We start from the raw sequence: 22039 nt of genomic DNA on the forward strand, positions 1-22039 counted from the left end.
CACAGTCGTTTGTGGATGGTGGGCTGTGTGCATGAGGGTTACTGGAGCAGCACAACGCAATGCTGTCTTCTACCAGTCCTTTCATGTGGTATATATGCTCACTTAATCTAAATTCAAAATGTATCTATTCTGGTTCCCATGTAATTAAAGGGGCAATTTATGTATTCACTTTAGCTCCATTATCTGTGTGTAACCCTGAACGCTAGTGCTCTTTGATTTCGCAGGAACACATGTCAAATACCCAGTAACTTAAATTATCCTCTCTAACCATCTGTGGCATAGTAAATGCTGGTAATGGGGCATTAAACTATAAATATGTTTCAGAGATCCTTAAAGAACAAAACATTTTAGAAAAACATCAGCTTCCATTGGTTATTATAACAGATGTTCCCTTGTGTCCTTGTGCCGGGTCTGGCTGCATCCTTAGATGGGAAGTTACATCAAAGTGTGAGCCATTACAGCCCAAGGAATAGTTTCTAATGGTTTCACTGTCATATAAGTGCTCCAGGGCATATCCAGTTAGTGTGTAAGCATGCTTATCAAAATACTGCCGGTGAGAACCAAAGCAGTTTGGAGAGACGGCAGGATGGTCTCCCGCTGTCTGATGTGGAGACATATCCGAATGTAGATAGTCTTTAGCTAGGATCAAACTGGATTTTGAAATGCGATCCGAATTGGGACTACTTATTCGAGACAGTGCAGTGGGACTGTTGTCATAGTCATTTTCGTGGGGGCTCAGCATCTTTCCCTCTCTCTGCTGGATGTGGTCACATGGTGAAGTGTTGGCAAGAGCCGAGCCATGGCAGACTTCCCCTGTTGGTGGGGGCTGTTGGTAGTTTGCAAAACAGAGGGAGTGTTTTTTCCCGGCTCCATTAATGGAAGCCAGTTGGTCTGGGGGGGCTTTCCTTAGCTGCAATCTGTTCTCTTCTTCTTTAATCATTTGCTGGGTGGCTCTTATCAGAGTTTCAATTTTGCTAGGTTCGTGTGGGCTACTTTGATACTGCTCAGTACGATATCGGTCACCTGATTCGCTGGCAGACCCAGGGTCTGGAGAACTGACCACACTATCTTCATCCCAATGACCTCGCCCTAGAAATTAGAAAAAGTAAAAAGTAAGTGGTCTCAAAATTCACCCCCGAAACTGTGTTTCTTTTTCCTATTAAAAGAAACCTTTATCTTTCATTTTAAATATATGCACCAATATTTGAAACAGACACAGGCTCGCATGACAAAGCATCAATGTATTGTACTGGCATTCATAGTTTTCAGTGGCTTATAAGTGAAGATGAAGTTTATCACAAGTGTTTTAGAAGGTAAACCTTGCCCTTGGGTCATGGATGCCAATTAACAAAATGGTAGTATGTTTATACTTCTCCATGTATGCATATCATTGGGCTTGTCTGACTGTAAATAGTAAAAAAAAAAAAAAAAGCATAGTATTTGGTTTATGATGCTTTCTAGAGAAATACTATGTTAAACTAATGCTTAGAAAGTGCTTTCCATTGGGTTTGAGGAAGACAGTGATAGAGATTGGACTACTTTCCCAATTCCAAATAAATCATCTAAAATGTTAAAATTATTAAGTATATCGTTAAGTAGAATTACAATTAACCTCTAGTGTTAGCTTTAAAACTATTTGAGGGTTAAATATGTATATATGTAAATATATATATGTAAATACTATATATATATAGTCTCAATCAAAAATATAAATATTGTCTCCTCAAATCTAAAGATATAAATCTCAGTTTCACATATACTCATATGGTAACTCTGGTATTTTAGTTTCTGAAGTAAGGTAAAGAATAAATAAATATTTAAAATGTTAATAACAATCTGTTCTGAACCAAAAAGAGATCTAATACAGAGGAACATTATTGTAATACGGAGCTACATTATTCTTAAAGTAGTGTGAAGTCAATACAAAAAGGGAAAAGAAAAGCAGGAAGGGACATAATGAAAGCTGTAAACTGTTTAATGCAGAAGAGAAGCCCTGGATCACACTATTCATTGCTTTCCTTTTCCTCTTTCTTCTTATTTTATTTCTAATATTTTCTTCCAGACCATGTAGGTTAAGCCAGGATTTTCACTTCACTCCATTCTTTGGCAAGCAATTGCCCTTTGCCCTGGGTTTCCATTACCAGTCTACCATACTAGAGAAACTTAAAGCAAAAGCAGAAAAATAAAAAGCAAAAACAGAAACAAAATAAAATCCTTTGTGGAAGGCAGTCAGGGCCTGGGTGGTATCTGACAGAGGCTGTGGGTGAGTACAACACTGTCGAGCACATTTCCCACCCTAAAGACCCAGCAAGAAGAGTAATATCACCCTGTTAGATCAATCTTAATGTCACTGACTTTAATAAAACTGGGAGGGTGTCAGAGATCTGCCTGGACCCAAGCTTGGAATGGACAGAATGGACTCTTCTCCACCAGTTTACTTTGAAATGAACAAAGAAGAGCACTACTGACCCTAAAGGCTTCAACAACAGTGTCCATTTCTATATGGTCATAAAACTGTATAATAATCCCAAGGTGAAAATTTCTGTGAGTTCTACATATCACTCCATCTTTTACTAATAGAAGACATTGTGGGTTGTCATAATAACGGGGGAAGGGGGCAGTTACCAGTATTTAATGCCCAGAGGGCCAGGAGGATTAAACCACCTGTGAAGCGAGTGATAGGCCATAAAGCAAAGCCAGGACTCCCAACAGGTTAGTGGGGCCCTCATTGAGAAGCATTGCTAAATGAGCCCCAAAACTACAGAGGTCCACTTCTGAAGCATCAGAATACAGGAGAAAATAATACAGAAGAAATTTAAATGCATACCTATTACAAGTTCAATAGACTGACTCAACAATTGACTTCAACTTAATTGCTCTACTTTTTATGATGTTTACAATGGGAATCATTTTTACTGACATGTCAAAAATAAATGCATTTGGCAAGCATGAGCAAAATTAATACACTTTAAAAGAGTGGATGTGGTTTGTAAAATCCCACTGGTGCGAGTTCCTGATGTATCAATTCAAAGGAGAAAACCGCTGGGTCTGTCCCTCCAGTGTCAAACCTAGAATCTTAGAAACCTGCCCAGGGGCCCAATGCTGCCAGCTCAGGAGTCACTTCAGCTGCCCTTACCGTGGATCCTGTGGACGGAAGCGATGTGAGGCATGCTGTTTTCATAGGCTTCTCTGCTTTCTGGGGAAGACTTGGTCAGGGGCAAGGCTGCGCGAGAGCCCCACCAGGGCTCCCTCCCGGCCTGCGGCGTTCCCAGGAAGTACCTGCCTGCCTCACACCGGCCTCCCTCGCAGGCCTGGGTGTGGAAATGCCTCTCCTCCACCAGCCTGGAATGGTCCAGAGCAAAGCCATAGCAGAGAGAGCTGCGGTCAGAGAACTGTCTGTAGGCGCACGATGCATCATGCTGAGAGCCTGGTCTCTCCGTGGGGTCCAGGAGTTGTGGAGAGGCTGTGTCGGTCAGAGGACTTCCACCCCACTGGCTGTCGTGATCAGATTCAGATCTTTCCGTGTGAAATCCCGAATACTGAAACCAAGAGAGAGAGAAAAGTACATTTCAAAAAAAAAAAAAAAAAAGCGCCTTTTTACTCAGCCAAGCACCACGAAGGTCATGTTGGGCTTAAGGCACCAAAATAAGCTGTATAAACTCTAGCACCAGGCTGGGCACCCCTGACGTGAAATCACTCAATCATTCATGGTGCCTCAAAAGAAAATCCTTCTGGCTGCTGAAAGGAGGCAAAAATAATAATAACAGGGATGGAGGAACTAAATTCCCCGCACTGCAGAAGCTCTTTGCATGAGTGACCTCACCCAGTTCTTCTATCAACCCTTTAATGAAGCTATTAGTAACCCATTGCATGCACAGAGAAACTAAGGCTCAAGAGAGAAAATTATTTGCTCAAGGCCACAGGTTAGCAGGTGGCAGAGTCAAGATTCAAACCCAAGTCCCATCACTACCCACATGGTATTGCCAAAGGCAGAGTCTAAGGAAACTGTATTTTATCTCAATTCACTGTTCAGATTTTTTTTTCTTAATTTAAAAACAAAACAAAACTAAGGTTTAAGGCCCAAAGTGCTGCACTTCACTCTTCACATTGGACTGTTAACTCGCTGAGGGCCATGCTGAATACATGAAGGATAGCTAGAAAGGCTTCATTAATTCAATGACAATATAACTTTTAAGAAGACTTGCCCATATAGGCTGAACCTATTCACTAGGATGCGTTTCTTGCTTCCCGAAGCAAAACTTCAAATATGCATAGGATGGTTGGGACAAAACAGCTGCAGGCAATACTGTGCCTTGCTGGAATCACACTGCTCACCTGTTGCCAGGGTTATTTGATCTGGTGTTGAAAGAAAACGCAAAAGGTTTGGCAGACCTCCCTAGGAGGTATGCTCCGTTTGAAGTTCCTCACGAGCCACTCAAATTAGTAATATACTTTCTACCAGTTTTTGGCTACCGAAGGCTAAACACAAGTCTAGGTACCATACAGAGATTACCGGCTACGATAATAACAGATGCCATTTATTGAGAACTGACAGTGTATCTGGCAGTTTCTAACCATGGTACATATATTATATCATTGAATCCTCACAATCCCCTGGACAGTAACATATCTCCATTTTACAGATGGGGAAACTACATCACTGAGAGTTTTAATAAGGTGGTATGGCCACCCCACAGTCTATCTGGTCTCAAAGGCTGTACTCCAACCATGATTTTACACTCAAGAGAAAACACTGTCAAGGAAGAGAGGAGAGAAAAAAGGATCCAGTGTAAGAGACATTTCCAGAAAAGTGGCAGGAACCAAAATACAGTCTCTGGAACCAAAATATGAGTCCATTACATTTTCTTTCTTATCCCAGGAGAAAGAGGGATGGATCTGTGGTGCTGTGGGGGGCCCAGGAGAAATTCAGTCAGCACTGTCTAGGGGCTCTTGGAGCCCGAGAGATGAGGAACAGAGGTTCTTCTGGGGAAACTCCGAAGTCTGCTGATAATATAGCATGTGCAGGAAGGAGTTCTACACAAATTCCGATCGAGATCTTTCTGTTACCATACTTCATTATTACTTTAATTATTTTCCAAGTGTACATATGGACTATCAGCATAGTCCACCAAGAAAAAAAATAGTAAATGCAACCTCTTTCCCTGCAGAACTGTAAGATGAGCAGCACAAGGCGTCCCAAGTACCAATCCCTACACCACACCTGCACATGCCACCAGCCTTTTCTCCCCATGAACACCGGGCTCTCATTTTATAACACGCCACCTTCACTCTCACCAAGGGAATGTTGGCACCCCCTTTCCTTATCAACGGGGAATCTGAGTGTTATACATTTGTCCTTTGGTAACACCATTTGTGCACCTGCCTAGGAAAATTTCAGATCATCAGTGCTTTTCCAAGCTAGGAATTGCCCAGACTCCGCTTGTTTTGATAAAAGTATAAACCAGGCCTATTTCTGAGTACTCCAGTCAAGACTTTTGAGCCTTGTTGAGAGGGGAAAAAGCTTTCCCTGAGTGTGTATGGGAAAGTGCTATTGGCGCAGCAGAGAAGAACATTCTGTCCTTCGCTCACAAAGAAAATTCAACACAAGGCAACCCTGGCATACAGGAGGTAAATGTTTCAAGAGAACTCAAAGAAGAATTTGATAGATAAGCCTCTTGTCAATAGTCAGGAAACTATGACGGCAAGTACACTGCCCTTGAGGCAGACGGACGTTGGGTGGTTGAGTTAGACCAAGAAGATCGGTACGGAGGAAAAGCCTAGATGCAAACCTTTGTTTTTCAAGACCTGTAAACTTGCATCTGTGTGTACCATCAATCCTCTGAGTCACATTCACCCCTTTAAAATGAACTGCACTGGATGTAAACTCTGTTGAGAACCCTACAGACCCATACATTGATCTGAAAAATTTCAGGTGTTCATCAAGTCTTAAAGGGAAGAGAGAGAGCAGAAAGGGAGGCAGGCAGCCAATACATGCAGAACGTCCCATACAATCAGTGAGTGCTGCATAAGAAAGCTCCTGGTCTTCCCCACACCTGCCTTTGCTGCTTATTATATATACAATCTAGGGCGAGTGGTTTAATTTCTTTTGTCCCAACAGGAAAAGGGTCATGATGATACTTAACTTACCAAAGACCAAACCAGAATGGGGACCATTTAACAGAAGAAGAAATAGGGACAGGGAGCCAAGAGAACCTAGTTCTAGGTCTATTCCTGCTAGTAACTCTCAGGGTAACCTTGGGCAAATTACTTTACCTTTCTTAGCCTCACCTGTAGAATGATACATTGGATTAGATTAGATGCTCTCTAACTTTTCTTTCAGCTTTAAAATTCTATATGATAGAATCATTATTTGGTATCCTTTCTAGTGTTAAAACATAGAATTCCTACGCCTGTCCTTATATTTCACTTATTTAAAGGAGATATATTATTTAGAACTATAATCCAAGTCCAAGAATTTTTATTGTCACGGTTATAAAAAGAAAGTTGTTATGTAAGTTTTATTTTACTATTATGTAAATTTTTTCCCAAGTGTCCCCTTATGGCACAAGTTTTATAGGGACTACATGATGCCTTTTGGTCAATAAATTATTATATTCTAGAGGCTTCTGGCAGGATAATGGCAGCCATTTGAATCTGTACCTCTTCATACAAACACCCCACAGAACAAAGAGCACAAATGGAATCACCCATAACCCATGCTACTGGCATTACTAGGAGGCAGAGAGTATGCTAAATTTCAATTTATCAAAAATAAAAATAAGAAGTCAAACAGCAAACACTATGAACTGTGGGTCCAGAGAGTAGGGTAAGGGCAGGTATAAGAGACTCTGAGAGAAAGACAGAAACAGCGAGGGGAGAGAGAGAGAGGAATTTAGGACAAAGGCAAAACAGGCAAAATTGTCCACAGAAAGAAAAAATACACAAGTAGGTGTGAAATAAGAACAAAAGTCATTATCTGGTAGCTCAGTGCACTGGTCGCAGGGAAAGGGCTCAAAATTGAGCAAAGTCTAAAGTAGCAGCCTGGAACAAGTGTCATTTTCACAAGAGAAGAATGTAAATTGAGAATGAGTTGTGTCTATAAAAGAGGTAACAGGGAAAGGAAAGAAGGAGAAGGGGAAATTAAGGATCCAGAAGATAGGAAAGAAAAACAAAAGAAGGTAAATCCCTTCTTTCCTCTCTACTGCCTCTCTATCACCATCGTCATCCATTTACACAACTGTATTTCACAAAATTGACAAAATTTACACAACTGTATTTCACAAAATGGTTCCAAAAATGAAATGCTAAGGAGTAGGGGGAAAAATTAAACTCGCTATAAAACTCCCGTAGGAAAAAAAACTGAAATGGAAATATGATCATCTCAGCTGATAAAAATTCTCATCAAATAACCAACTATGTCACAAAGGAAAGTTGTAAGACAGCACACCAACCTGAAATAAGTACCTTCAACAAGCACGCACGATGTATTTGAGTGCACACACTCAGAATCAGAAATTTCAAAACTTAAGTGAATCATGGAAAACTACATCAAAAACTAAGGATGTACTGTATGGTGACTAACATAACAATAAAAAATTAAAAATTAAAAAAATTAAAAAAAGAAATTTCAAAACTAAGAAATGGACCCAAAAACCCCACCCAACAACAACAACAAAACAGGAAAAAATACAATGAAAATTAACCAAACTCACAGAAATTGAAGAAGTGAAGAATGAGTTACAAGTTGTGAAAAGGGTATAGATTTGAATGAAAATTTAATGAGGGGAACTGAAGATAAGTTGGGAAACATGTAAGGAAACAAAAATTGGATAAAGAAAAATTGAATAGGTCAAAGTGGTTGAAAGAAGATAGAAAAGATTCAATAAATGCATAGTGTTTATGTAGAAGCCAAAGGAACTAGAATTGTTAGAACAATTTGAAAAAGAAGAATACAGTGAGAGAGAGAATCTGTCTACCCATCTTCAAGACTTACCATCGTAACTGGGGTATTGATGGAGAAATACATGTACAGATCAATAAAACAGAATACAGAACCATAAAGAAACCCATACAAATATTTCCAACTGATTTTTTACAAAGATGCAAAAACAATTCAATAAAGGAAAGACAGACTTCTCAACAAATGGTTGCTGGAATAATTGGACATCTGTAGGCAAAAATAAAATGAACCTCAACCCAGGTTTCATACGTTATATAAAAATTAACTCAAATGGATCACAGACTTAAATATAAAATACAAATACACAAAAGACTTAAATTAAAAATATAAATATAAAATTGTAAAACTTTTAGAAAATAACAAAAAAAAAGAAAATCTAAAAAATCTGGGGCTAGGTAAAGATTTTTTAGACTTGATACCAACAGACAATGGTTTAAAAATTTTTTGATAAATTGGAGTTGATCAAAATTGAAAACTTTTGCTTTGTGAAAGATTCTGTTGAGAGGATGAAAAGACAAGCTGTAGACCAGGAGAAAACACTTCAAAACCACATTTCCAACAAAAAAGTAGAGTCTAGAATATATAAAGAACTCCCAAAACGGAATTATTAAAAAAAAAATGGGCAAAAGACATAGAGAGACATTTCACCAAACAGATATACAGATGACAATCACATGAAAAAGATGTGCAACATCTTTAGCTATTAGGGAGATGCAAATTAAAACCACAATGAAATATCACTATATACCTATTAGACTGGCTAAAATTAAAAATAGTAACAACAACAAATGCTGACAAAGGTGCAGGAAAACTGGATCACCCATACATTGCTGGTGGGATTGTTTAATGGTACAGCTGCTCTGGAAAGCAGGCTGGAGTTTTCTTAAAAAAAAAAAAAAAAAACTAAACATACAACTACCACATGCAATCCTGGACATTTTCCCAGATAAAGGAAAATTATATTCATACAAAAACCTATACACAAATGTCTAGCACAGTATCTTTTTTTTTTTTTCACTTCCTGGTCCTCTTTTTTCCCCCCAAGATATATTTATTTTAGAGAGAGAGAGAAAGCACGAGCAGGATGGGGAGAGGGAGAGAGAGAATCTCAAGCCGACTTGGGCTGAGCTCGGGGCTCAATCCCATGACCCTGAGATCATGACCTGAGCTGAAACCAAGAGTTGAACGCTTAACCAACTGAGCCACCCAGGTGGCCTTCTGGTCCTCTCTGTTATTGTGCTCTTTCTTTTTTTCAGTTATTTTTAACTGTGGTAAAATGCCCATAAAATTTTCAGTCTTACCCATTTTTAAGTGTACAGTGAGCGTGTTCGCATTCCTGTTCTACCACTGGCACCATCCATCTCTAGAACTCTGTGTCCTGCGAAACTAAAGCTCTATACCCATCAAACAATACCTCCCCATTCTCCCCTCCCTCTAGCGCCTGGAAACCTCCACTCTACTTTCTGTCAGAGGAAAAACAAATGAATCCCAGGGACCCCCAAACTGTCCTAACCCAGGGTATTCTCAGAACCTAGCCACTGTTTGACACTCTGAGTGTCATCACTCTTATCTCATCACCATTGTCTCTTGCTTAAGACCATTCTTTTCTTATGTCTTTCTATGCATCAAATAACACATCAATACCACCTGCATACAGAAAAAACTAGAGAAGATGCCAGGAGAAGTGGGTGACTAAGAAACCACTCTCAGAAGAAGACAAGGAAAGTAGATTGTTTTTTAAAAGACCACAGAAGACTTAAAAAAAAAAACCAATCAGTTAAATTTTAGGGCTATCAATCAAACTTTATGCAGTGATAATAAAAGATAAACCTTAGTGTACATGACTAATCATCAAAATTGATCAAAGAGTAGGTCACAAAGAGAGCCTCAGCTAATTTCACAAAGTAGAAATATCATAAATAACACTGACAACATTGAATTAAAGATGGAAATTAAAAACAATTTTTTATAAAGCTCTTTCACCAAAAAACCCCCAAAAAACAAAACAAAAATACCCCCACAAAAAACCCAAACCATTAAACAACTCTTGGGGGGGGGGGAAGGCAAATACAAACATAAACTATAGATTTTCTGGGAAAAAGATAATGAAGATATTACATATCTGGATTTATAGGATACACAGCTTTAGACACCTAAATTAATAAAAATGAAAGAATAAAAATAAATTCAATTCTTAATTCAAAAGCTAGAAAGAGAAAAAACTAAAGAAAATACAATGAAAAATGATCAAAAGATACGAACTGACTATTCACCAAAAATGTAAAAATAACTCTTAAAAATATGAAAAGAGAGTTAACTTCTTAATAAAATAAATGCAAATTAAAACAGTGTGAGATACATACCATTTCTCAGCCGTCAGATTAGCAGAACTTCAGAAGCTTGACCATATGCTGTCTGGCCAAGTGTGGGGAAGCAGGCATTCCCACATGTCGTGGGCGGGAATGCAAATGGATACAACCTCTATAGAGAGGAGAGTCTGACAATTCTTTTTTTTTTTTTATAATAATTTTGTATTATGTTATGTTAGTCACCATACAGTATGTCCTTAGTTTTTGATATAATGTTCCATGATTCATTATTTGTGTATAACACCCAGTGCACCATTCAATATGTGCCCTCCTTAATACCCTTCACCGGCCTATCCCGAGTTTGACAATTCTTAACAAAAACTACAATTTCCAGGGCACCTGGGTGGCTCAGTCAGTTGAGCGACTGACTCTTGATTTTGGCCTAGGTCATGATCTCAGGGTCCTGGTATTGAGCCCTGCGTGAGGCTCCTTACTCAGTGGGTGTCTGCTTGACAATTCTCTCTCTCCCTCTCCCTCTGCCCTTCCCCATCCCCGGCTCTCTCTCTCTCCCTCTCTCTCTCTCTAAAGCAAATAAATCTTAAAAACATTTTTTAAAAACCTGAAATTTCCCACTTCTAAAGAATCATTAGACCAAGCAATACACATTGAAGTATTAAGGCTTAGGTAAAGAGGCATCATATATGGAACCTACTATGAAATGATTTAGAAAAAAATAATGAGGACAATGGAGAGGAAAAGAGAGAATGAAAATGATAAAGCAAATATAGCAAAATGTTAAGTACTAGAGAACCTAGGTTTAGTATACAGGAATAATTTCCTATTCTTGCAACCTTTCCTTATGTATGAAATCATTTCAAAATATTTTAACATCAAAAAAGCCCATAGAGTACACTGATAGCTTATTTATGGAATGGTTAGAGGCAAAGCCACTAAATTAAAACATTTTTCTGAAGAAATGGAAACTTGTCCCCAAAAGCTATAACTCAATTATATAAATATCTTTATTTTCATTACTGATTATTAATATTTTGTACATAAAAATGTAATTTTAAGTTATCAGCTAGGGATTCCAGTAGAAACAACACTGGACTCACATATGGGAGGACTCTGGTCTACTCTCATGTGACTAGGCAGTAGTTAATCTCTGCACTACTGCATGACTTGTATAAAAGACCACTTTCAGGGGTGGCTGGGTGGCCCAGCCTTTTAGCGTCTGCCTTCGGCTCGGGTCATGATCCCAGGGTCCTGGGATCAAGCCCCGCATTGGGCTCCCTGCTCGGCGGAAAGCCTGCTTCTCCCTCTCACACTCCCCTTGCTTGTGTTCCCTCTCTTGCTGTCTGTCTCTGTCAAATAAATAAATAAATAAATAAATAAATAAATAAAATCTTAAAAAAAAAAAAACACTTTCCTTGGGTGTTGATTTTCCCATCTGCAGAATAGGAACAGACTATTGACATTATGGGATTGCAACGAGGCTCAAATAAGTAATATATAGCAAAGCACTCTTAAAAATGCAAACATGTTACGGATACATATGCATGATGTAAATGTCCTTAATTAATAACTTTCACTTGGGTAAACAAGGATGGTTATCATATCACCATCTTGTAAAACCTATTTTTTCCCCAGACCATATTATCTAGAGGTCATATTTTTCAGTCCCACCCTACAGGTATATAAGAGATAAAACATATATGTTAAAGGATAAAGAAATCAGGCTTCCAACTACAAAAAGAAATCAGGCCATTGGCCAATCACCTAAACACTAGGGCCTGTTATTCCAAATATGCTGATTTTCAAAGCTGAAATGCACCTTGGTACCGCTGGTTCTTATTGCTTAAGCTTTGATTGATGAGCACTGGGTGTTATATGCAACTAATGAGTCATTGAACACTACCATAAAAACTAATGATGTACTATATGCTGACTAACTGAACATAATTAAAAAAAAAAAGCTCAAAGGTGGGTTTTAAGGGTGGAGAGAGAATGAGAATCACAATGGGCTGGAATACATGCAATCCTTGTAGATGATTCTTCCGGCAATTGTTGGCATCCGTACTCATTTCAAGCAAAACAAAATAATGTTTCAGGACCTATAGAATATCTGCTGTTCTTTGAAAAGGTAAGGGCACTTTCTCCTGTATTTAATGCTAAGAAACTGAATGCTTTAATTCCCTATTTTAATTAGGTTTCATCAATCAAAGAAGGTTCAATGAAAATTAATTTTTGATTAATTTTGCTGAAACCTCTGTTTTTCTTCCTTTGAAAATGTGTTGTCATTCTGAATACTCTGCACCTTAATTTATCCTTATTTCTTATTTAAAATTTAATTTTCAAAACAGGCATTCATGTTGGCAAATTAAAAAATAAGTCAGACGTAAGATGCCCCTGTTCTCACGAAATGTGAAACCAAATGCCACCATCAACGGTGCGCTAGAGCTGGCGGGCAGAGAGCTTGGATGACAGCCATAAATGAATGTCAGTGACATCCACATCCCCCAGCTCCCCCTTGAGATTCAGTTCACAAAGGAATCATCCCTTCCAGAAGACACTGATATCTCATCTGGTTACAGGTCTAAACCATCCGTTGGGGCTTAATATGCATCCAGTGGGAACTTTTTGCATCATCCTGTGATTCATTCTAAAATTTATTGAGTGCCTACTATTTGCAGAGCAGCATGCCCGGTGATATGAGAAATGCGGCTCCGCCTTCACACTAGTGAACAGAACATAAACAGTGCACAGAACATAACTTTAATACAAGTTAGAAAATGACATTGGCCTGAATAGAGAGAAAAACAATATAGTTTAGGAGTTCAAAGAAGGGAGCCATTTCTCTCTCTCTCTCTTAACACTGTAGTTGCTTGGGAAGGCAAACAGGAGTTTACGACTGATTAAGAGGCATTTGACTATATGATTGGCATATGCTAACTAATACCCATAACAACAACAGTAGCTACCATTACCAAATACTTACCATGCGCCAAACACTATGCTGAGATCCCACAGACATTATCTTATTAAATGTTAACATCTTAAAAGTATTACTAATCCCTTTACAGATGCAGCAAATGAAGCTCAAAAAAAAAAAAAAATTTGCTCAAGATCACATGACTGCAGTTTTACGAGGAGAGGTTCAATCCAGAGCCCTGCTCCTTCCAGTTCCCCAGACTCACCTAGCTGCGTGTATTTAGGTACCAAGGACAACAGCAGCCTACTCTCTAAGCAGTTAATGGATGCCAGGTCCCCAAGCGTGTTTTCACAAAGGAGGCTTTCTCCAAACCCTACGCTACAGTAAACTATCTCCACACAACCTTGGGTGATGTTCTCCCATCACAGAAATGTTCTTCCACCCAAATTACACCCACGGATAGTCTTCCTTCAGTAACGGTCCTGAGGTTCCTTCCTGCCTAAGAGTGTGTTCCAGACAGGTGCTCTCCATTCATCTGGATGTGGCAGCAACAACCCAACCCAGGAAAAATGCCAGATGTTCCAGCAATAGATGTTCCAGTTATCTATTTTTATCCTGGCAGCTCATTGAGGTTTTTATCATTTTTAGCTGTAAAATAGAGAGAGAGACCCTCTTATGGTAAAGTCCTGTTTTCCATGAAAAACTTTCACTCTATCAGGCATGAGCAGCTTTCCTCTTGATTTGTGTCTGAACCATGAGAAAAAACATCACAGATGCAGACTGCATTGTACTAAGAACATATGCATGCTTTTAAATCACTTTTATCTTACTTTTTACTAATGTAACCCTGAAACATAAAATATGTTCTTTTTTTCATTCACTGTTATGGGAAGAACAGATGGTAAAAGGGTTAGATTAAAGTAATACAGCATGTCCATTAAAATCACCCCCACTGCTGGGGATGCTTCCCTCAAACAGGAGTTGTGTTTATTATAAAAAACGACTTTGGCTGACACAAGCTGGAGATTGCCAGGGGTTTTCTCAAGGATAAACAGAAGGGTAAGAGAAAAACGAACATCAAAATCGAATGCATTTTTAAAAAACAATTATGCAGGTTATTTTGCTAATCTGAGACAGCTGAGTGAAAACACATAATAATGTAACAGAACAGCAGTGAAATGATAAGAGTCCGTTTTCTACCTTGAAAAATTGTACTACCTAGAAGTCATAACTAACTGAAACTCCGAAGAGGATATCAAGTAGACATTATTTTCTACATTCCTGAATTCCTACTAGTAGTAGGTAGAGATTTCTTGTACCACTTATTTCTAACTTACTGTCTTATTAATCAATAGCAAGAATAATTCTGCATAGACTACACATGAAGAGAGGCTAAGTATAATAAAATTTATACACAAGTAGCAAAATATTTAATGTTGGAAACGAATCCTCATGAATTTTTTATGAAATCCAGTTTAATTATGTATAGGTCTTTAAGGGTTAAGCTTAAAAAAAAAAAACTTCCTCAAGAAAAATTAGAGAATGCATTTTAAAAGAAAAAAAATCAATTGAGTCACATCCCAGAGTCAAGGATGGTTTTACCAAAAGAACTGAGCAATAAATATTTCCATTTATACCATAAACAATGAGAAAGCAAATGCAGACTCAAAATTCAACTATTCACAATTTTAAATATTTTGGCCATTTCTTCTTCCATTTAGAAAATGGTATTAATTGTCAGCTTCTCATAATCACTGTTTAAAAATGTGTTCACAAGATTTTCTCTCATTATTTTTATAATTTGCTCCACTTACAACTATTATTTATTGCGACATAGCTTTTAGCTTTAATCCACATTTTAGTTTATTTTAACTCAGAATATTCTGGTGAGAAATCTTTCATACCTGTAAGTTCCCTGACATATTTCATGAAGTAGAACCATGGGAAGTTTTTAATGTGCCTGAAGTATGGTTTGAAACGTCATAGGCCTTCTCTGAATCCACCCCCCACAGTTACAGAAATGTTCCTAGGATCTGGTTCACTCATTTTCTCACAGAAAAGTAACCATAGTTGACATCTCATTAGCTGTCAGGGTGATATGTAGCTGGAAGGGAATCAGGCTAGGTTTCCTCCAGTGTAATTCTATAAGGAATCTCCTATAGGGTTCCATATGGAAAGAGCTGTTCCCAAACCATGAAATCCACAATCCACATCCTTTTGTAAATCCAAAAGTAAAGCCCTAAAGGCTTGCAGGCATTTTCATTGCACCAGAGATTTTAAACAGGTAATGAACATAGAAGGAGCATTTAATTAAGCCCCTTATGTCACGGAATATGAGCCGTAAATGATCAAAAATGTCTCAACTTGCATAGACAATACAGAAATAGCTGAGGCCCACTGGGTAAATTCTGGGTTTCTAGGACCAGTAACATCAGTTTTAATGGTGATGTTCTTCCATGATGGGCTTCGGGCATGAGCCAGAATCACTCATTCTTTCATCAGTGCTCTAACTTACCCTCCGATTTTTCACATAGAAGTGGCAGATTAGATGGGCATGAATTATATGCGTACAGGTGGTGTCACCCTCTCCAACACCTCACTGTAGTGTTGTTGAGTCTTCTACTGGTTTATTCTGTGTCTGGACAAAGGACTGGCTGCCCAGGCTACTCTTAGCAGAGTCCTAGAACTGGGCCAACAGATTGGCAGCTCTATTACCTGCTTTCTGCCTGCTTAAAGAGAAGATCTATCAGATTTGTAATTTTGTGAAAAGAAAGTGGAGCTCAAAGGCCCTCTATCAAGTTAAATCAGTTTCAAAGTAGTATCTGCAAAAGGAAAAACGGTTTTATCTTTTCTTCTACTAAGTCACAGTAAAATAATGAGGAAAATTAAAATAGCACAAACTATTAAACAATATAAATCAGAACCTTGACTTTTCCAGAAAATCATAGCAATTCAATGTGGTATAATATGCAATAGGAGTTTCCTAAAAATTGTAAAAGAAGGAACAGTTAAATCTAGATTTCTTAAAGATTTCCAAATCTAACTTTCTTAACTCTAGGAAGTCCCCATGATGAGTGGGTCAAATCTCACCCTGAACTGTCAAATAAGGCATTGTTGTCTTTAATTTCACTATTTAGTTTCAACAAATTTTGATTTAAACAAAATTTTTTGTTAAAATAAATTCCCCTGGATACATTTTGATGGTAGATTCAGCCATTTCCTTCTTCTCTGTTCAGCTGGGGAACAGAATTGCTAATTCCAGCTCTCACTTTCATTAAGCCAAAAGCAGAGGCTTTCCACTTGATTTAGCACTGCTGCTTTACCTGGTACCCAATTTTTTTTGACACTAACTGTCCCCCAGATTCACACCATCCTATGTTTTGTCACAGATGTGCGTAACATGAATTGTGCCTTATAACCAGGAATCTATGGGGATGAGAGGCAGTCTGCAGCTGTGCTTTTGTGTGTAGGTGGGATTTGAGAGGCTCCACAGGCAAGGTGTCCTTGAGTACAGAGTAGACTGCAGCTAGAGTGGAGAGCTGATGTAGGGAAGCTGGAGCAGGTGGGGGTAAGGAAGGCAGGGGCGGAGATGTAGCCTGGACCACATTTAGGGATTGGACCTCATACTATAATCAACGAAGAGCCTCTGTAGGTTTTTGTTTTTTTAAGATTTTATTTATTTATTTGAGAGAGCGAGAACGAGAGGGAGGAAGGGGCAGAGAGAGAGGGTGAAGCATGCTCTCCACTGAGCAGGGAACCCAATGCAGGTCTCAATCCCAGGACCCTGAGATCATGACCTGAGAAGAAGAAGGCAGATGCTCAACCAACTGAGCCACCAGGTGCCCCTTGTAGGTTTTTAAGGAGGGCCAGGGGCAGAGGGTAATGAGGTAGGTAGATGCCAAAAATGCTTTCCTCTAGCAGGAATGATCAGAGACTATAAGAATAATAAGGAGGTACGTGAAGTAGTCTAAATGTGATGTCCTATTCTAGAGAGCCTGGAACCAGACAAAGACAGTAGGAATAGGGTAGAAGAAAGGCCAAGGGTCCAGAAACATCATGAAGAAACATGACCCTCACAAGGCCCTTTGTGTTCAAAAAATCAAAAACCAAACCAAACCAGCAAAAAAACCACAGTGTTTTAAGAGAATTTCCCCTTTCTTATAGAAGAAATCTATCCCACGTAGAGCATAATATTTCTTAAAGTATAATACAAAAAGAGCATATAGATTATTAAAAGAAGAATAAGAGAGTGACCTAGAAAGTATCTACTGATCATGGGAACTGAGCCCTAGAGGTAGAGCTGAGTCAAAGACATCTCTCTGAGATGGAAGACATGCCAAATGGCATTTCATGCACAGACACTCAAATGTCAACGCAATTATTTTGTAATCAAACGCCCCCCACACACACGTGCGTGCAAATATTAGCTGTCACATCTCTCCATTGTTGCACTGCAGATGCAGTGGGGACATGGAGAATAGAAAGCCCACCTGAGATGTGGATGGTTCTCTGCCCCCAGAGTGAGCCAGAGAATGCTTATTCAAAGTTTTACTGTTACAATACATCTAATTTACTCTACCACATCTAATTCCTCCTCAGCACCTAGGTGTCTGATTTTGCCCCTGTGAAGCCATCCCCAGGCTGTTTTGCATGCCTATCTTCTGCCTCTTTACATAGGTTATAAATTCCTTAGTAGCAGAATGTTTTCCGTACCTGGAGATTTTTATATATCTACAGGCAGGCAACCAAAAAAGTACTCTCACATTTTTAATGTAATCTTTCATTCATTCCCCTAACATTTAGTGGGTAAATATGTGGAAGACACCGTACTAGGTGCTGAAGTAGGGTTGGGTGGATATGAAATAGACATGGTTACTACTTTCAAAGAGATTATAATCCAAGAGAGGAGACACAATGTATCTAGGAGGCCGTAGAAGGTAGATTATTCTAAATAGAGAACCAAAGGGGAAATACAATCCAGTTATATTTCATGAAAGAGGTAGCATTCAATCTAGGCCTTGGAAGATAGGCAGAATTTTGAAAAATAGAGGCAATGCAGGCAGAAATAAATGTGCAAGCACAAGCATGGAGGCAGGGAAGGACAAGGGTTCAGCAAACAGTGAGCAGACTGATCTGGCTGCATCACAGGGTTCAGGCAATTTAGGACCCAATTATATGTGACCTTGAGTAACAGCTAGGGCCATGGCAGGTCTCCATGCACTGACGTGATTGGTGGTCTTTTAAGGTTAACCTGGGAAACAGAGCAGACTGTAGAGGAAAATGTCCCAGAGTGGGGGGAAATTAAGATACCACTGCAATCCTCCAGAGTGAGAGAACTTCTAGGACACAGTCAACGGGAGAAGAGTAAGTGGGTGGGAAGCTAGAAAAGCACAGCTGCTAGATCAAGTGTGGGTCTGGTCCTTGAGGGAGGACCCACGAGCTAAAGGGCTTTATTGACTGTCATTCCATAGCCCCACAGCAAAACTTGCAAACAGGGATAAATTTGCACTTGCTGGTAACTCCCCATGACATGTGAGGTCTCTAGGTCTCGAGGCCATTCGTTCTTTCACTGGCAGCCCCGCAACTCTGACCTCCAGTCCACAGCTGGAAGAGTGGGCCAGGCCTCAGCCCATGCCACCACAGGCCTTTATCACACATCTACTACACTGGGTTTCAATGATCTTTTTACAGTTTTTTAAAATCCTTTTTTAAATTATTTATTTTTTAAGAAGTCCTTATGTAAATTCAATGTAGTTAACATATAGTGTATTATTAGTTTCAGGGTTAAAATTTAGTGATTGATCTGGCATATAACACCCAGTGTTCATTCCCTCAAGTGCCCTCCTTCGTGACCATCACCCAGTTACCCTATTCCCCACCCACCTCCCCTCCAGCAACCCTCAGTTTGTTTCCCAGAGTTCAGCATCTCTTATGGTTTGCCTCCCTCTCTATTTTCATCTTATTTTACTTTTCCTTCCCTTCCCTTATGTTCATCTGTTTTGTTTCTTAAAAAATATTATCATTACATTTTCATCTCCCCCAATGAATCTGTAAGCCCTCTGCGGCAAAGACGGTATCCCTAGAACTTAATACATCTCATTACTGCCCAATTTCTTTCTCTACCTACCCTATCCCTTTCATGGGCTCATTCATCTATTAATCCTGGACACCACTGTGCCCCTGCCTCAACCATGTGCCAAGAGAATAAAAAGTCAGATGCTGCGGCCTTGAGGTCCCATGACTGACCACGTCTCACAATTCCTCTCTAAAATGTTGCCTTGCCTCCCCAACAAGACCATGCACGTGGTTCCTTAAGGACCCACCTTTAGTATTTTAGTGCACATAATAGTTATTTAACTAAATATAACAGTTAGTAAAAACCAAAGAACAAACCCATAACACAGAGTTCTCATCTTACTGAGCAGAATCTTTTCTAAAATAATATTCATAGTTTCATTTATGAAGATGGTTTGAAAAGACCATAAAGGACCACTCTAGTAATCTCTTGATATTTCTGTAGGAGAGGGACACTAATCTCAAGTTTATACATGGCCAGAAAATATAATCAAGCCAATAAAATTTCTGAAAAGATAACCTCATTATTTGAAAGATGCATTAAAAACTTTTTTTGTGGTTAATGATCAAGGATTACATGTTTTCATGCTACATATAAAACATGAAATGAGGGGATGTCTATCCTGGTAGTCATAAAAGTACTATACTTGAGAAATCCTTGGTCCTTCTTTTCTCTGGAACTTAAAAAGTTAGGCTCTTAACATAGCAGTCACTAGTGTATTTTTGAGGCCAGAAAGAACCTTTGCAGAAACACAGTTTTTACCTTCACCAAAAGGAAGCCAGATTGCTGGTAGTGAAAATTAAGAGGGTTCTGTGGGAGTATTTAAGGTAACAGATGTGGAGTAAAACCTGCAAGTGTTACAGTGTATCTGTAGCAGTGATTAAATACTTTCAGATTTCAGAAGCACACACAGTCTTATGCATGCGCTGTTATTACAGAATTATATGGTGTATTGGTTATTACTGACTAGGGAAAAAGCAAGAGGACGGCAGGATGATGCATTAAAACAAGAGGGCACGCACTGTCTATAATAAACGTTAACAATTATAAACATGCCATAATGAGAAGTTTAAAAGGAAACCGGAATCAGGAGGTGGAATGGGAGGGGGGGTATGGAATAGGAAGGCAATTTATTCATGATTGACATGACTAAACTATGGCAAGATAATGTCCAACTATATTAGAGTAGCCTTGACTCCTTCCACAAAACAGGTGAAAAATATTGTCGCAATCACTAACAGATAAGGCTATTAAAAATTCCACAAACTCAAAATCGCTGATTCAACGGAACTATAAAAACAAGTTGCTATTTTCATGAATATAAACCCAATAGCAATGAAATAAAACTGTCATAACATATCCTCAGGCCTTCACAGTTTTGCCGCTATGCAGAAAAGCTCAGTAGCTCTGTGCAGAGTCTTTGGAAATCAACTATAATAGTGCCTATGACAATTTTTCCAAAACCATTCAAAAACAATTCTGTTTTGACCTTTCTTGTCCTGAGTAATACATAGAGGTACAAAGGTGATTGAGTCATTCATTAAGTGGCTATAATATAATCAAGTCTAGAATCATTCCCAAGAGCATCTCATATCAGGAGGGGACCTAAAGGTTCATCTATTACTGCAAACTGGGTGTGACAGCAAATTACAATTTGTGCATGTCTCACATGTTCAGAGAAGGGTGCCTAAATAATTCCAAAAAGCAGAGTTACTATTTGCCATTCAGCAGACTTCTTTGAGAAATTTCTAGATATGCCCAACACATCATAGAGCAAAGAGCCTAATAAATAACATTGATAGAATCATTAAATCACCATTTACGTAACTAATAAGAGGAACAAGACAGTACCCTGTGAGCTCAGCTTTGCTCTGGAAACTGCCTCTTGAAAATTCTAATGAGAAGAATTTGCATGCTAAAAACATGTAACCACAGAAATAATAGACAAGATTTTCTTTTTATTTTTGTGAAAAGGAGCAGAAATATTTAAAATTAAACACAAAAGCCTGATCGTTTAGGAACCAAAAATGCATTTATTATGGATCTATTAACCTATGAAGGAAAACTCAGTACAAGTTTGTCATTAACTACAAAAAATAAGCTTTAAAGTATAATTTCAAGATAAATCTTTAATGATCAAAATATCTCTATAAGGAGAATTGGTGCAAGCAGCCAAGGATAAAAAGGATGTCATCCATTCTTCCTCTCTAAGGTCTTTTACTTTCATAGAGAACTTTAGCTCAGACCTTCACAGATGCACGCCAGGGCTATTCACGTGAGGAGTCTGCCTTGCTTCCATCACCTTAATACTCTCATTTCCTGTTCAGAGACCTTTACTGGCTCTCCACAAAACAAACTCTAAATTCCTTGGCCTGGTAGATATTTGGCACCAATCAATGCTTCCCAACATATCATCCCTAGTCCTCGTCCACAGGGAAAAACTCTCCCCCACTTCACCCCAGTTCCAGTCACAATGCAGCTCTCCATTTCTTCATAATCCTGGTCTTCCTCAAGTGTCCTCTCCTTTCCCTGTGCCTGTCGGCCTGAATCCTATTCTCAAAGCCAGGTCAGGCGCAATGCCTTACCCAATCATCCAGGCTACCGTCCCTGCAGCTGCCGTCACTCATAAAGCCCTCTGTGTACACCATCTCTTTCCTATACTCTACTGATTCTAATGTGTAAATTATCATTTCAGCCATACTGTAAAACTTAAGGACATTTCTTATACCACTTCTTTATATTCTAGCACCTTTCACCCAACC

General features: G+C 38.9%; 1 protein-coding gene across 1 annotated transcript in view; it reads right to left on the reverse strand.

Annotated features, from left to right (window-relative positions):
• Positions 1-358: 358 nt before the first annotated feature.
• SIM1 (SIM bHLH transcription factor 1) overlaps positions 359-22039 on the reverse strand; it is a 65357-nt gene continuing 43676 nt past the window's right edge. The window contains exons 11-12 of the mRNA XM_040627570.1: positions 3137-3539; positions 359-1089 (exon numbers count right to left, since the gene is read on the reverse strand). Coding sequence (XP_040483504.1) covers positions 359-1089; positions 3137-3539 — 1134 coding nt within the window. The remainder of the gene's footprint in view (positions 1090-3136; positions 3540-22039) is intronic.

This window comes from Ursus maritimus, unplaced genomic scaffold (genome assembly GCF_017311325.1).
Source record: "Ursus maritimus isolate PB19 unplaced genomic scaffold, ASM1731132v1 scaffold_13, whole genome shotgun sequence".
Classification (NCBI taxonomy): domain Eukaryota; kingdom Metazoa; phylum Chordata; class Mammalia; order Carnivora; family Ursidae; genus Ursus; species Ursus maritimus.